Source organism: Serinus canaria, chromosome 3 (genome assembly GCF_022539315.1).
Source record: "Serinus canaria isolate serCan28SL12 chromosome 3, serCan2020, whole genome shotgun sequence".
Classification (NCBI taxonomy): Eukaryota; Metazoa; Chordata; class Aves; order Passeriformes; family Fringillidae; genus Serinus; species Serinus canaria.
The window spans coordinates 6,279,045-6,295,832 of NC_066316.1; the positions used below are offsets into that span (position 1 = coordinate 6,279,045).

At 41.3% G+C, this 16,788-nt stretch overlaps 2 protein-coding genes across 6 annotated transcripts in view; one reads left to right on the forward strand and one right to left on the reverse strand.

The window, feature by feature from the left end:
- Positions 1-16,788, forward strand: part of MACROD2 (mono-ADP ribosylhydrolase 2) — an 847,517-nt gene that overhangs the window by 98,297 nt on the left and 732,432 nt on the right. The window lies entirely within an intron of this gene.
- Positions 1,342-13,783, reverse strand: FLRT3 (fibronectin leucine rich transmembrane protein 3). The gene is made up of 3 exons (XM_030235560.2): positions 13,688-13,783; positions 5,774-6,520; positions 1,342-4,694 (listed from the first exon to the last, which is right to left on the reverse strand). Exon 3 carries the CDS (start codon positions 4,647-4,649, stop codon positions 2,700-2,702), a length of 1,950 nt encoding a protein of 649 aa, XP_030091420.1. The 5' UTR covers positions 4,650-4,694; positions 5,774-6,520; positions 13,688-13,783; the 3' UTR covers positions 1,342-2,699.

The following is a 16,788-nucleotide window of genomic DNA, read 5'->3' on the forward strand; positions in this document are numbered from 1 at the left end:
GTGAAGTAGGAACAACTGGGTTGATTTACTTAAGTTGCTTTGGATTTGTACCCTACTGCCTCACAGGCAAAAATGTCACATAAAAAAGTAATTTTACTTAAGACTGTCATACAATTATCTCTTCAAATGCCAACTTTTTTATACCCTTATGACCTTGTGTGGCATCACTGGAGTTGCTGCATACCATTACCAGGCACTTCTGGCTTAAGTGCCTTGAAGGCAAAGTACTCACTGAGTGTTGTTTTACCTTTTTCACAACATAAATTTGGAGCCAACTGAGACAGAGGTTTTCAAATAGCTTGCAAATCCAACAAAACCTGTTTAATTTTGTAACTGGAGAACTGCTGGCAAAGACCTAGGCTCAGTGACCCAGCCATTTCATGGGCTCAGGTATCAGGGATGCCCCTGTGTGAGTGTAGACAAAGAACAGGTCTGTCCAGTCCCTCTGTGTCATTTTTTTCCCTGCTCATTGCTTGGGAAGCTTTTTGCACATCAACATAATGAGGCTCCACATGCTCAGTCTTGGCTTTCTTGCCCTTCCCTAGATTGGCACCTGATGGGACAACAGAGCAAAATAGCCTTGTTTGGTGCATTTAACTGAGCTGAGTGTTACACTCCCCTTTCCATGGAACCATTCATGCTCCATGCAAAGGAAACATGGTTTGTACAAGGTCAGCAAGGAAGCACAGTGCTGCCTGCCTCCACTGCTCAGGAACTGCAGGAGACATTTTTGAAAGCGATGTGTCAACAATTCCATGGTGCAGGGAGTTTGGAGAGGAACTTCCCTGAGCACACCTGGAAAATGAGGATGAAAAAAAAGTGTGTTAGTGAAAATTTTGGGTCTGGGGAGTTAGATGGATCCCTGGTAGGAGACTGATTTGCTGATTGCTGAAACCAGTAGTCTCAGTGTTGGTCACTCTTTCTTCATCTTTCATTCTTTACTACTCTTAGGGAACCAGACAGGCCAAGCACCACTAAAATTCTCATAGAATTAAACTGCATTTGGTATACATTCCTTCTTGTCTGAGATATTGTCTGAAATATTAAAATTTTCATTTGCTGTTTCTTTAAAAAAAGCCCTACACTTCAGAGGGTTGTAACTCCAGGTCTTCCCTCCCTTTCATTATTCACACTGTTCACTGTTGTGAAAACTTTTTTCCCAAGTGATTAATAATGAAGAAAACCTGCAAGGGTAATACTGTTAACCTAAACACAGAAGCTCATGACCTGAGAAGTAGTAGCTTCCGAGTGGGTTTCTTATCAGAGCACTGCAGAGGTGCAGCAGAATTCTGAAAGTAGTTTTTCAACTTCATTCATGAATAAGACCAGTATTTTTCATAGTTAAGTTATGTATGAAAAGGTGGGTATTTTATTATTTCCTTTTTTCTTAGTTTTTAAAAGCTTGATACATGTAGTGTTGGATCAAGGCACACACAAGACTGGCCAAAGGGCGTACAAAGCACTTTGGTTTTTAGTTGAAGAAACAGAATGATTATTGCAACAAAGAGTGGCTTGGGGTTTAAACATAATAGCTCATAGTTCAGCAGGAAGGCAGAAAGAAACATGTTACCTTACAGATTACCAAGGAATTTCTGGATAACTGTGACAGTAATGGGCAGTATTCCTGACTGTAACAGCATTGTACTGAACACAGACTCTTATATGCTTCAGAATAGCTGCATTCTCCATTTGTCTGCTCACCTTTGGGACCACAGTTTTTCAGACCTTGCTTTTATTGCCCTCGGTTTTGTCCTGCTCTCTTTTCTTGTGAAACTGCACTTTCAGCCCTTTTCCTTTTCTAAGCAGTTTCAAAGTGTTGCCTGCCCTTGTCTCCCAAATGCCTGTGAGCATCCATTTCGTCTGTAATATACAGACCACTGATTCTGATAACCAAAAAACTATTCCTGAACTGTATCTACCCCCTTGGTTTGTAGAGCCTACCACCTTTTTTTATTATTATCATTTGTTAGGAATTTGATTATGCTTTCCTCTAGGGATTACGGTATTTTTAACACTTGTCAAAAGCTTCAGTTTCATGCATATCATCAATTTGCTTATTCTCATTTAAATTGGATTTCACCACTGTTGAATGGATATATCCAGACAGCTGATATTGCCCATTACTACACACATTTTTGTTTATTGAATATTGTTGTGGTTTACAGATTTAATAGACCCAACACTGGAAGTTCTGTGAGTTTTTTGTAACCATTTTTGATCTTCCTGACTTGCCAGGTTCAACATTATTTTATTGATACCAAAGTGAAAAATGACCTGTGCTTACACTTACAAGGATCTCAGATGAATGTTCTGACTGCTCAACACGGCAAGAAAATTCACTTTCACAGTCAACAAGTCATCTTACTCAGTAGAACACAAAAGTTAAATGGTCTGTAACTTCAATATTAGCAAGGAAAATACAGTACAAATTACTAAAAAATACTAAAATATAGAATTGTGGTCAGGTATCCCCACTACATTAATCGCAGCAGTAGCCTGAAATTTGAAACTTTTAATAAAAAGTTCTTAAATATAAATTATATGGCAAATGTACAGTACATTGCTTTGTCAGTCTTTTAATCCAGTGTTTTGCAGTAGAACAGCAACTGTTAAGTCAGTCTTTTCTTGTTTTCTTTAAAAAACAAAACAAACCCAAAAAACCCAACAAAACCCAAACCAGTCTTTCACGTCCCTCAGTATCATGAGTGTGAATGATCTGAATCTGGAATACCACTGTCTCTGTAGCTCCTGTTACTACTGCTTTCACTGTGGCTGTTCTTGTACAGATTCATGCCATTAGGTGGGAAAATGGTGTGTATTACAAATTCCTCCTTGGACACTTGGTCACTGGTTATCGGTATCATCTGGAAAGAAGTCTCCCTGATTTCCAAGATGGAGTTATCCTTCTTGGTTCCTGCTTCAGCATAGTCGTCTTTTCTCCGGCGTCCCTTGCTGTAGGTGCAGTTCCGGGAGAACAGGGACCCGTTTCTGTGCACGTACCAGCAGACCAGGGCCAGCAGCCCTATGGCCACCAGCGCCACCACGCCGCCGATGATGGCGGCCAAGGGCAAGCTGGAGTTTTTGTAAGGTTCTTTCTCCTGCTCCCGATTGAGGGTGGTGGTAGGGTTGTACATCTTAAGAGGCGCCGTCTCGGTCTCGATGCATTCGGGTGTTTCGTCGGAGAGATAGATGTTGCTGGTTTCCATGGGAACCATGCACACACGGTACGGTGACTCCGGTTCGAGAGCCGTGAGCAAATAGTCGTTTCTGTCACCTGTAACTATAGTTTCAGTTATAGATCCAAAGGCAGGGCTGTGACCCATCTTGAGCCAGCTCAGTCTCAAAGCAGTCATTGGTAGTGCAACTTTCCAGGAGATGTGAATAGTCTCCGTGCTTACGGATTTCACAAATATTGTAATGATTTTGCGCACCGGGCTCGCTGTGGTTCTGTAGTTTTTATTTAGGTTGGGAGTCTTGATGTCTGGTTGTTTGGTCACAGAAATGGGCCAGTGTCCCTGGGCTGGGTATAATGTGTTTGGTACTGCAGTAGTGATTTGGACGGTGCTTATCACGCCATCGTCCTTACAGTCAAACAGTTCTGCACTGAGGTCTTTGATGGCCATCCCACGAACTTTTTCTGGTGCCTGACACATCAGTCCACGTACGTTCACTTTTAAAGGCAGCGATTGTAACCAGTCACGTACCCATTTCATTTTGCACCCGCAGTGCCAAGGGTTGTTGCGAAGAAAAAGTTGAGTGATGTTGTCCAGATCATCAAAGACACCCTGAGGTAAATTGCTGAGATTGTTATTGGACATATCTAGTCGGTACAACTGCCGTAAGTAAGAGAAAGCATTGGGTGGCACACGGTTAATGTGGTTTTCTTGGAGATAAAGCTTTCTTAGGTTTGTTCCCGGCAAATTCACCGGCGCAGCTGTGAGTGAATTGCGGACCAATGACAATTCTGTAAGATTGACTAGATTAATGAAGACTTTGTCTCCTAATCCGTGATTATTTAGAAGATTTCCGTCTAAAACAAGACGTTTTAGATTTGTAAGGTCTTGAAGGGACAGCTCAGAAATTGTGGAAATACGATTATCATCCAAGCGTAGCTCTTCTATGGTTTTAGGCAAACCCCAGGGAATGGTGCTAAGGTGATTTCGAGAGAGAAAAAGAAGTCTGAGATAGATGTTGTCCCGGAAAGCTCCATCCTCGATGCTAACGGCAGAAACAGAATTATCATCCAAATGCAGTTCTTCCAGATAAGGAATTTTTGAAAGTGAATCATAAGTAATGGTCCTTATATTGTTCTCCTGCAAATGCAGTTCCTTAATGTACTTAGGGAGGTTAGTGGGGAATTCATCTAGGCTGTTGCGGTATAAATATATTCTTTCCACCCTAAGCAAGTTCTTCAGTTCTGAAGGAATCCCAGCATTATTTATTTGATTGTTCTGAAGGAAGAGGGTGGTTGCATCCTCTGGGATTCCTGTAGGAATAGACGTCAAATCGCGATCATTACAATATATGAAACCCACATCACAGCGACATACTGAAGGGCATGGTTTGGCACTAACAGAATAAGGTGCCATGTCAAGTAACAGCCCTATTTTAGTCCAAACTAGGAAGATGCTCCAGGTAACACTAATCATGGTCAGGAATGATGAGATTTCTATACAGTTCTGATCTTCAACAATCTAAAAAAACCAAACAAACAAAATTATCCAGATCATCAGTGAAGAAACCGCAATAAAAAAAATCAACTTCAACATTACAGAAGACATCTGAAACACACATTAAATCAAAATTCAAGTGCGTAGATGCATTTTACTCTCTTTTCCTTACATCAATAATTCTACTACTTGTACTAATTCAATTAACTAAATAGGTTATTCTGAATAGTGATTGGAAATAATACAATCAAGTATGCCTGATCTGTGAATTATTTTGCTTAAGCAACAAGACTCTTTCTAAGGATTCCTTCCCATTTCATGTGTACCAACACAGATACCAGATAAGAACAGAAGTCACACCAGAGTTCAAGTAAATCATTCTATATCTGAAAGATAAGAAGTAATTCCTAAGCCAGCTAACTTCCTCAGGAGCCCTTAAGTGAACTATAAAACCCTTACCAACCCCACAAGTCTAGTGGTAGCTATTTCAGAAGTTCAAAAAAAGCCCTAAAAGCAAAGCATAAAATGCAGACAAAAGAGTGAGGGCCAGTGAAGGCATTTTCCCAAGTCCTTCCCATTGCTCAACTTCACAGTGTGTAACTTAAAAACACTGTGGACTATTTTGCTTGCTTTTCAAGCTTAAGTGACTGCTCAGAAAGGTGAATGTTACAACTGGCAGGTAGCTGGTAGAGCTATGGCTTTCTAGTTCACTGGATGAAATATTTCATTACATGCTTAATTTCATGTTTAAATATTTGTCATTCTCAAAAGTCGTCTTTCTAAGTAGCACACTCATAAGAGTCTATTTGGCAGGTTTAACCACATTTTCCCATCTTATTACAAGCATAGTAGAAATTAACTCTTGAGACTGAAATTGTACTTTGCATTGGTAGTGTGTTTGTACACTGAGCTCAGGTAATTAGCATTTTTATAGCTTTAAAGACAACATAATTCAATTACCATTGTAATTAGGGTTGTGAGAACTCCTGCAAGATGACCTATGCATTAAGCAGTGTCATGACCTTTTCTCTTATGGGCTCATATATTAATTGAACTTTATTCTCAGAGGCATGAAAAGGAAAATAAATTTATATTGATCCTACCGTATTTAAAGGTATGAGTAAATTTTGTGCTTGAGGATATCCAGTAAAGGGATGTCTTTCTGCCCAGTCACTCTTATGGTTTACTCCATGAAGCAGTTTTCTTTTGATGGTGTTTACTCAGATGGTCCTTGGTGGTGGTGGTGTGTTTTCCTGGCTCCTGGCACGATACTCAATGAGCATTCCAACCAAGATTTATCATGGTACATAAGCACACCAGGCCCCAGAGTAGAAAAGCTTCAGCTTTCTTCTATTTTAGTCCTCATGTAAAGTCTGTGAATGAAGAGCCTCTTTTGTTTGGTTTAATGCCTTTAGCAGGAATTACTTTCTTTGTAACTCTTACAAACTCTTCTGTGCAGCGTAGTAGTCAGAGGAGGGAACTGCAGTGCTGCGTGATAGAAACCATTCATTATGCTGAGGCTCGAAGGACTGCAGCCTCTTCAGGAGGTCAGGAAAGGGATGCTTTTTCCTATCCAGAATTATCCAAGTATGACCTTTGTACAGTAGCTACATCCTGATACATCCACACCTCTTTCAGAGAAACATTTTCCAACTCTGACTTTTTAACGCTTCTTCCAAATTTGTAATGCAGGAAAGAATTCCTCCTGTGCTGCAAGAAGGCAAATTACTTTACCAGAGAAACATCAGGCAATTCAGATGGTTTTCTTCATAATAAAAAAAACCCCACAAAAATATGATTTCCTTCCCAGAAAACTCCCCTTTGAAAGCTTTCCTCGAACTCCTAATATCCTGCAAAAGTAAAAACAAAAAAAATTGGAATTAATAACAACTGATGCACACTAGTTTTAAGGGTTGCATCCCCTGTACATGAGTAGAACACCTTGTTTCCCCAAAGTATTGGTATTTCAGCAAAATCAACACAGCTCTTTCAAAAAATGTTTTGCTGTGTAGTTTTGTGTTACTGCAGTTTTGCTGGAACGGTATTTTCCCTTGTTTTGGCAGAAAAATAAAGGCAGAAAGTAATAAAATATTTGTAAATTACATTTTTCATCTGATGTCAAATGCCAGTGTTACCTCCTTGGAGGAAGCCAAAGTGGTTTCTTGCTTTGTGTTCCTGGTAAATAGATCCTCTTCTCCTTGGTTTTAAGTGTAAAAGGAGCTAATTACTCTTCACTAGCTACTGTGTGAAAGGGAAAGTATTGTATGAATATATTTCCCACTCACAGCATGTTGATTCTGAGCTAGGGACTAACCAGACATCTGTCTGCTATTTGGCAATACATAGGTGGGTTTAGTCTGTAAAATTTCTAAAAAGAAGGAAAATATTATTTCTTTCATTTGTATTTCTTACAGAATGCTAATTATTTTTTAAACAGCATTCTTAACCAAAGTGGGCTACTTCGTATCACTACTGCATAAAGTATCCAGTGAGATACCAAGCCCCCAGCGAGCCTGTGGGTAGCATGTCTGAAATAAAAAGAGGTTAAATCTGAAATGAAACAAATCCTTAATGTGTGCTTGCTTTTCCCTTTTGTGACATCCCATTTGTCCAAGGGGCCGAGCACAATCCTCGGAACCAAAGTACTTGGCAGGAACAGTGTGCTGAGTAATGCTTGCTTAGCTGCCTTCCTGGGAGCAAAACTAGAGCATCTTCTGCTCCTCTGGAAAATACTTGACCTAAACACAAACACTCTCTGTTTTAAAAATGTCTTTTGCAATTTGTAGCAGGTCTGTTATGAAACAGACCAGTCATACTCCTTACAGCAACACAGAATATGCAGTGATATATTTAAATAGATACAAATTCTGCTGCTCTTTTTCATAGAAAAATGTTAACCATTAAAAAAAAAAACAACCCAAAGTCCCCCATTTGAGAGATGGTGTGACTACCCAGTGAAGGAGTGGAAAAGACTCTTCTCTTCTGCTGCTGTTTTTGTGCTCCTCTGAGCTTTGTTTTCAGAATCTTGTTTTCAGCAGTTGCCCAATGAAGAAAAAAAAGGACTCAAAATGAGGGACCCCCATGGTGGCATAAATAAGTATTTTCATGTATACTTTATTTAAGGCAAAAATACAATCTATGTGGCCACATTTTAAATAGAAGGGAAAGCATGTTTAGTGGTAACTTATGTAATTTGGGTAAATTATATAATCATTATGAAATGGAACAAAAAAGCTCTGTAGTCTTCCAGTGTCTAGTTTTCTTGCTATGTATTACTCAAGTGTTTGGGGAAAAAAGCCCAGGCCCTATTCCTAAAACTCTGAAATAAAGAACAACTTAACAACTGTAGAAAAAAATGGTGTCTCTTAGGAACTAATGTGAAGTCGTGATAGAAGTTATTTTCTGGAAAGGGTATGGTGAAATAGGAATATAAATTCCTTTAATAGGCCTTTGAAGGCTACAATAACTTTTAAGTACTTAAAATCATAAATTTTCTTTAGAACTCTGAGCTGTAAAAAACTTGTTAGTATTAAGCAAAACGTTGGCTCTAGTATGCATACATTACATAGATACATGCACACAGCAAGTTCATTTATTTTACCTTTCTAGCACATAAACTGTTTCCTCTGTGCTTCATTTGATAGTCATCTCTTCATTTATTGCCACTATTATAATAGCAGTAATGTGTAGGATTAAAATGAAAGCACTAAAGCTCATTAAGTTCCTGGAATTTTTTTTATCCCTTCTCTCAAAATTACATGAAAACAAGAGCAAGAAAAAGAAAAGGTCTCTTTGGAGAAGACAACACTGTTTCAAAAATGTGGATTAAGACTATACCCCCCACTCCCTTTTCTAAACTTAGAATAGTTTTCTTCAGGTCTTGATTGTTTGATATCTTGCACTTCCCTTTTATATCTCAAGCTATAGCTGAAAACAATGTTTTTGCATATCAAAGGCTCCAGTGATCTGTCTAGAGAGAAGAAGGGAATCGTGCTGCCATGCTCCAACTTTCCCCTTCTTGAGCTGTCTCTAAATATTCCCTGACACCAAGTCATTATAGCTGATCCGGCAGGATGAAAGAAAAGTGACCCCCACTGGTACAGACACTGTGTCCAGGTTTCTGCAGCATCAGATTGGGAGGCTTCATGGACACATGGTTTTGAAAGAAACCATTATTTTTGAGCAGACCAGATTTTAGGAACTGTGCTAATAATTTTTAAATGCAAAAAATCAGTCCTTGTTTTTTGGTACAAAAGTAACATTGGAAAACCTGAACAGCAGCTTTTTGCTCTTTATTCCAAGTTTGAATGTTTTCCTCAACTTTTCTGAACCACATGTTAAATTAGTTTTCCTGGGACTGTGTAAGCTGGTGAATTACTAGGGATATCAGCAATGTGTGGACCTTGATGTGGACTTACTGCTGACTGCAGCAAAGAGGACATCTCATTTTAAAATGTTCAACATAAGTTGAGCTTTAAAAAAAAAAAAAAGTACATAAGAAGAACATTGTATTTACCCTGAAGTCTGGAGTCCAGCTGCACTCACTGTACTGCAGGCAGGCAATGGCTTAACAAAATAAATAGTTTTGGTATATTTGAAAAGTTGGGATTTTTTTGTAAAAACAGTGTCAAAGATTTCTTTCCAAGCTAATATAGAATGTGAATAAAATCAAGACCTGCCTCACTCGAGGTCACACACTGCTTATTTGAATTTCTAATCTAGCTCTGTGTTCTCCAGCAGTAACTCTGGTAGCTCAGTGGCTTCTTTCTTACCATCAAAGTAACAGAGGAAAGGGAGACTACTAGGTATTTTTAGGTTGTAAAAGACAAAACTATTATTCAAAGCCACCATTAGAATGTACATACTTGATAAGCCAATTTGCTTAACCAGTGTACTTCTATTTCAGAATTAGCTCTTTGTTTAGAATCTGAAACATACCAGAAACACAAAATGTGCTTATTTTTTAAAATACTTGTGAAGTCCATCTACTGCTTATAATGTCAGTCGTGCTTACAAAGGTTATGCTGCAGCTTAAAACAGCTTCACTATTTTTTTTTTTTTTTTAAGAAGTTCCACAGTGCTAATCTGGAGTTAAAACAATGTCCACACTTTGTTTTCTTTAAGTGTATTACTCAGGGTTAGTTGATAGTGACAGCAAAATGCTTTCTAAGCACCCTGTCTAGGAGCTGCAATTTCCACGATCATCGTATTTCAGGAAGGTGCCCCAGCCTTTTGTTTGGCGCTAGGCAAGCAGAAGGTCCTCTAGCTGTCTGTCCAAGGGGTAAAAAATGCAAAGGAGTTTGTTAAAGTGAGAGTCAACCCTTCAGTCAGACTGTAGCACTGTGGGTTACTGAAATTTGTTGCTGTTTTTTGGTGGAGATTTCATCTACTTGCAGAAAACTTGTTCCCACTTCTTGTGCAGTAGGAATAATGCTGCTTGTGTCTTGTTAAGTCTAACTCAAGGGTCCTAAAAAATGCAAATTTTTATGTGATCTACCCTCAAATGCAAGTAAATCTGACTTAGAAATGAATTCTGAGTAAAAGCTTGACTCCACACCCAAGATCAGCCAAACCTGTATTTGCTGTAGAGGATGGAAATGAACTCTGAGTGCCTCTCTTCTGAAGTTTACTTCTAAAATGTTTCCTAGTTTTGAAGATGCTGGGTTGAAAAGACCCAGACTATTACTCTATTCCTTCTCACTCTCTTGTTTTGACTACTCTGCTGCAGGAAAGGTTGCACGTTAAGAAAACACTTTGAGGGGGGGATCTTTTGCAATGGATTTTTGGTTTGTGTTGTAGTGCTCTTTGAGTTTAGCCAATTATGGTTTCTAGGTTTTCTTTTTGAGAGCTGCTGCTGAGGTAACTTGTCTGGGCATTAAATAAAAGAATAGAGAACAAATGCTGCCATTGTTTCAAGGGAAAAAAATCTGGTTTTCCCCTCTTGACAAGTTTAGGTAGAATTATACCTGATAGGGAGTTTCTGGCACAAAACTCCTGACATGTAAAAACCTTACTTGAACACTAGATAAAGTTTCAGTCGTTTTGTTTCTTTCCTTTTTAAAGTAGGTGTTTGCTCATCTCCTGATTACTAAGTTTGCCCCTCAAAAAATGAGAAAAAACATGAAGCTGTAAGAATGTCTGGGCTCTTACAGCTCATGAAAGGCAGAAGAGAGTTAGTGATGCCATAAGATATGTACTGAACACTTTTCAAGATTCCTGCCCTGAGTGGTATTTGGCTGCTTTTAAAAAGAAATGTAAGCAATCACATATTAATTCTTCCATGCACTGCTGTGCTTTGAAGTGATTAAGGAAAAAACTTAAGAGCTAACTAGCCATTAGCATCCATGCTTCCTGCTACAAGGAGACAAAGATGGCCATCTCCCAACTGAAGCCACTTCAAATAACTGCAACTGCAAAGTTTGCAAACTCCAGCAATTGCTTTGATTAGTCACCATTGCCTTACACAATATCAGGCAACTTTTAGCTACTGGTGACAGAGGAAAAAAAAGCAAACCAAAACAAACACCAAAAACCCCAAGCCAAAAACTCATCTTTATTTCGTTCTTCCTGTAAAATGTATCCACTTTATTTCTGGAGATCAAAGCTCACTGTGAGTTTACTACAGAGTTTTTTGCCCACTGGGGGGTGGTACATGCTACAAAACCTGTGCTTTTAAGAGCCACAAGTCAGATGTTTTTTGCTGCTGTCCAGTCTTCTCTGCTTTAATTACAACAAAGTCTCCCGTTGAGAAAAACAGAGGCAGCTTGCAAAGGAGGGAGTTATAAAAAAATAAAATAAATCACTCTTCCAGAGAGTTTAAAGAATTTCCCATGCTGATTGCTTGCAGTATTTATCTGGTTGTTCTCCAGTTAAAATGGTATAAGTGTACCAAATAAAAAAAAAAAGAAGAGAATTAGCATTTTAAATATATTCCAAGGGCTGTCAGTGTTTCTGGTATACAGGAGGAGCACAGAAGACAGGAAAAAATACAGCTTTTAGAAGTGATTAAATGTGGATGGAAAAATAAAAAAGCTTGATAGCAGCATGAAGTAGGATTAGAATAAACCCAGTGTATTTCAAGATAATTGGCTTTCTGTAAACCCAGGTACACCTTTTGTTTATGAAATATCTGAAATCCTATCTTGAACAGGGCTGTATTGTATGGGTTTGGAATAAATTAAAGGAAACTTGACGGTGGGTTTTCTTTTGAGGGAGGGAAGGGCACTGAAAGCTCTTGAGTATGACCTAATGCGTGGCATATATCGACAAGGAAAACACAGACTGATCTTTCTGTTTCATAGCAAATAATTATTTTCTTTATACCCTTGAATTGACAAATGCAATTTTCAGTCTAATTCAAAGAAATGTTCATTAAGATGCCATATCCCCAGGCAATAGATGGTGAGCATAACTGATGCTTCCATCTTTTTGGGCAGTATATTTTAGACAAGGAAACTGGGGTCAGGATAATGAACTGTTTTTTTAAGTCTGAACATTTTCAGCCTCTTTGTATAAAAGATGTACATGGAAATGCAAAATATCAATCTTCTTGTTTCAAAGAGGCAAAGAGAAAATTCATTCAGCTAATGTGCAAGGAATAAGATTTAACTGTAAAGTAATTCTACATTTTGGTGTGAATCTGGTGAAGAAAATACTCCCCTGTACTCTGTTAACTGACCAGAACTGATCCCTTGCAGAAGGAAGCGACTTGCCTTCAGCCCGAATTAATAACCCGTCGGTAACAGCATTCCATGAATTAGTTAATTACATACACTCGTCCTCGCGTTTGCAACACTCCTTGCAACTTTGCCTGGATGTGCCAGGGTTGAGCTCAAACCCCTTTGCGGTCTGAGAGATTAAAATTGAGGCGACCTCAAAGAGCAGGACTGAGCCAGAAAGGCAGCTGTCTGTGCAAGAGCTGAGCTTTTATTCACCAAGGGGATGAGCTTGGAAACTAAGCAGAAATCCAAAAAAAGAACCAGCCAACCAACCCCAAAATCAGAAAGCTGTGCCTGCTTGCTGTGAGCTATGGCAGATGCTGGGAAGCAGGACCACTAGGTCGGGAAATGCAGGAATACTTGCAACTAAGTTGCAGCTCCTAATTGCATTTGAGGAAAAGGGTTAAAACCAAAAGATTTTGGCACATCCAGCAGTCGTGAAACGATTTTTGAGGTCAGAATCACGTAGAGATGAGGTGTGCAACAAAGTACGTAGTGAATTATTTATTTGCAAGCCATTTATAAATTAATTAGCTGTGCCTGTACGAGGGCACACAATCACTTAATACACTGAAAAGAGCTGAAAAGTTGATTAGAACTAGGCGAGAACCTATGGAATGGCAGGAGGATTATGAGCCAGCTCTTCTTCCCAAAAAAAGTGGGGCGTCGGGGCGGGAATTTGGGCCTGTTGCATTCTTTCTGTGCAACCATTTTGTTGCCCATCTTCTCGCCCGCAGACTTTGTGGTGCGGGGGACAGCGCTGCGCAGGGGCGCGAACGCATCGCCTCGAATTTTTTTTTTTTTTTCCTTTTAAATAGATGCAGCAAGAAAGGATAGAGGGAGGGGGAAGTTTCCCAACCGTGGGAGCGATGCGGGGTACACGCAGGAGCACCCCCTCCCATCCGCGTTAAAACGCGCGGCCGGGGTCCCAGCGCCGCGGGGCGCGGGCGCTGCTCTGCGGGTCTCCCGCGCTCCTTCCCGCCCCCGCGCAGGGCGGCTTTGCGCTGGCTCCTTCTCCTGGAGCCGGGGCAGCGCAGGCACCGCACACCCAGCCTGGGGAACCCCCGGGCGCGCTCCAGATGTGCGGGCTAAGCCCTCTGCGCTCCTGCGCGCCGCGCACCCCGCCGGGAGGGCGGGCGGGCTCTCCCCGCCGCAGCGCCGTGCCCGCACTCCGGCGCCGGGAAGCGGCTGGCGGTGTAGGGAGCGCGCCCAAACTTCCCTCCACATCCTCCTCTTTCTCCGCATCCCCCGAGCCGCGCAAGTCCCGCGGAGGAGAAGAAGCGGTTGTCCCGCGCTTACCTGCGGAGAGGCGCGGGGAGGGGCGGTCCCGGCGGCGGTCCCAGCAGGGCCGGGAGCGGAGCGCGGTGCACGGTGCGGAGCGGGCGCTGCGCTGTCGCGGGGCGGCCGCGGACGGAGCTCGGCGCGCGCCCCTCAAGTCGCGGCGGCAGCGGCGGAGCCGCGGGGGCGGGGCCGGACGTCACGGGGGGCGGGGCCGGGGCGGGGCGCGGCGCGGGGCCGCCGCTAGGGGGCGCAGCAGGCGGCGCCGTGGCCCCGCCGCGCAGGGGGTGTCGGGGGCGGACGTGGCGCCTCGGCCCCGCACGGGGGGCAGAGGTTTAAAAACTATTTCTTAAGCCTGTGCTTCACGTGGCAGAGAAGCGATGGTGCCGCTGGCGGCCGTACTGGGAGCGGGGTGGGTCCCCTTCATCCCCCAGTTCATCCCCCAGTGCCCGGTTTTGGGCTGGGCAGTGATCCCAGTTCCCTGGTTTTGGGTCCAAGGACCAGGACAGGCCGCGAGTTTGACGAATGCGTTTGAAAAAACCCTCTTTAAAACACAAATAAATGAATAAATTTCCTCAGTCCCAGTCGCCACATGACTGTGAGTGCCGTCGCTCCTCTGGCATCTCCCTGGTTGTGGCGTTTCGTGTAAAGCACTGCAGGCTACTACGGCAGCTTTGGAGGGTGTGAGGGTTTTCCCGAGGTGACTCCTTTGGAACCAGCGGGTGCATGGGAACTCCCTGGTTCCCGCTCCGCCCGGACCCGCGCTCACCGGGACATCCCTTATCGTGCCCGGCAAGACTGAGATTGACGGGGAATTGTGACCTGCCAGGCTGCACTCCTTGGGGATTTGTCCTAGTTTATGCCCTTTTGGTAAAGGGCAAAGTAGAAAACATCTTCCCCAGGTTGTTTTGTAAAACCCAGTTTCCTTTACCTGTAGCATTAGGTTTGGCAGATGAGGTTGATGTTTTTGTTGTTTTGTTTTTTTAAAAATTTCCCATTAAACGGGGTGTCATCTCCCAGCTGCATTCATGAGCATCCTGTTTTCTTCATTAGCCATGCACAGGTGATCTTGGCCACCTCATGCAGGGTTTTGACCAGCGTGTTCTGCAGCACAGAGCCATTGTCTGGGGAAGGCAGACTCCTGAAAACTGGCTCTGCTCATCCTAGTTGTCTTCCAGTTGCACTTTTTGCTGGAATCACAGGTCTATAAGACCAAGCTCCATTGATTTCAAAGAGGTCTCAACTTCTGTAAATCCTATAGAAACTGCCACATAGGTGCAAAGTTTCTGTAAAAAGTTTGAATACTTCAATTGCTGTTGATCTCTTTCGTCAAAAACAAAACCAGACAAACTTAAAAGTGTCAAACACATCCTTCTCAAGAGAATTTCAATACATTTTTGAATGCTGCTTGATTGACTTGATACTTAGATATATGAAATGTTATGTACATTTTGTATTTATTCTACTAATTTAAAAAAAAATCTGGATTGATTTTCCTTTATAAAGAAGGAAAAGGATTTTTTCGCTGCCACTGCAATTCTAATCTTTCCCTGAGGAGAACAAAAACTAATAATAAATTGACTTCAGGTTAAGGTGCAATTGTCTGTATTGATAGTGCTGGCAGTGAGCTGTGCCCTAACCAGCTCAGAATAATCAACTGTATTGCATGCACATCTTAATGCACATCTAGCACATTACAGGCATATGGATACATATGTATATGTATTCCAGAAACATATGATACATCTGGTACTACTGTCTTATCATGTGGGACAGAATAGTGGGCTGGGGAAATGCTAAGAGTTGGGAAATGCTGTTGGGTTTTTTGTATTTTTTTTTTTAAACTGAGATTCCTTTAAGTTTATAGTAGTATTTTTCAAAAACATTGTGTATTTGGTATTTCTCAAGCTGTATTACGTAACAGATTCCAGGGTTATGTTGCTGTGCCATGTTGCTAAGCCTTCACACAGATCTGTGGGATGCTTATAAAAGATGTATATGGTACTCATCCAGCTATCTCTCAGCTTAATTCCAAGGCTAGCCCAGTGCTTATGGCACTGGTTAGAAATTACAGTGCATATTCCTAGAGAATTCCAAAGGGCATGTGAAAAATAATTACATTTTACCAGGTCACAGCTGCTCTGGAGTACTGAAAGGTCTTTAATGTGCTGTTGCAAACAGATTTTTGACAGTATTCTTTTATGTAAACTCCATAAATATACTTCTTAAGAAGGTGGGTAGCCTTTAAAACACCGTCCACAAAAAAAATCTCTTGTACATGGAGATCTTGACCACGTTCTCCACCTTTTTCTTAAAACGTAGGAATTTGAGGTGTCTTCAGTTCCAAGAGAATGGAGAAGTTCTGTTAATAAGGATGGAGCTACTCATATGTTGGGAATAAAAATATGAATATTTAACACACAGGCGTGTGTGTATATTCCTAGGCGTGCCAAAGCTTCAGAATATAATGAGATATTTTAATTGAATTTTTAAGTTAAAATAATGTTTTACCTGTATTTTGTTTATAGAATTAATTAATGCTCATGACATTGAGATTAAAGTTCTTGTCAGACCTACAGGGAAATTACCTTTTGGAAGACATGGTAATCTTGTTAATGCTTCATGGTCTGAGAGGGTTTAAAAGATATCGGGTGGGAAATTCAGAGCACTCACACTACATAATGTGTTTCACAGAATTTTATGCAGGTTTATAACATGCTCTTGTTAGGTGTTATTAGGTTAATGTGGAAATGATGATGATGCCTCTTTTGTTTTTTTTTTTTTTTTTTTCTCCTAAGCATCCTGATGGTGTGATAAGAATTGAAGTTCTGGGAACTCCCTCAGCCAAGGGTTGACCTGAATGACTCTCCCTGTGACTTGACAGGATTTCTGGATATACTTTGTCCTGCTGTAGATCAGGTTCCAGTCATATACATTTCCAGGCAGGACAGTTATGAAATATTGAGAAACCAAACACCTTGACTGGGAAGTGAAATTGAATCTGAGATCACTCATCCCCAGTGAAGGAGAGGGCTGGCTGTCTTCAAGAATCAAAACTGAACCCTTGCTTTGTTGAGCATCTCAAGGACAGATTTCTGTCAGATAAAGCTGAGAGTAATAGT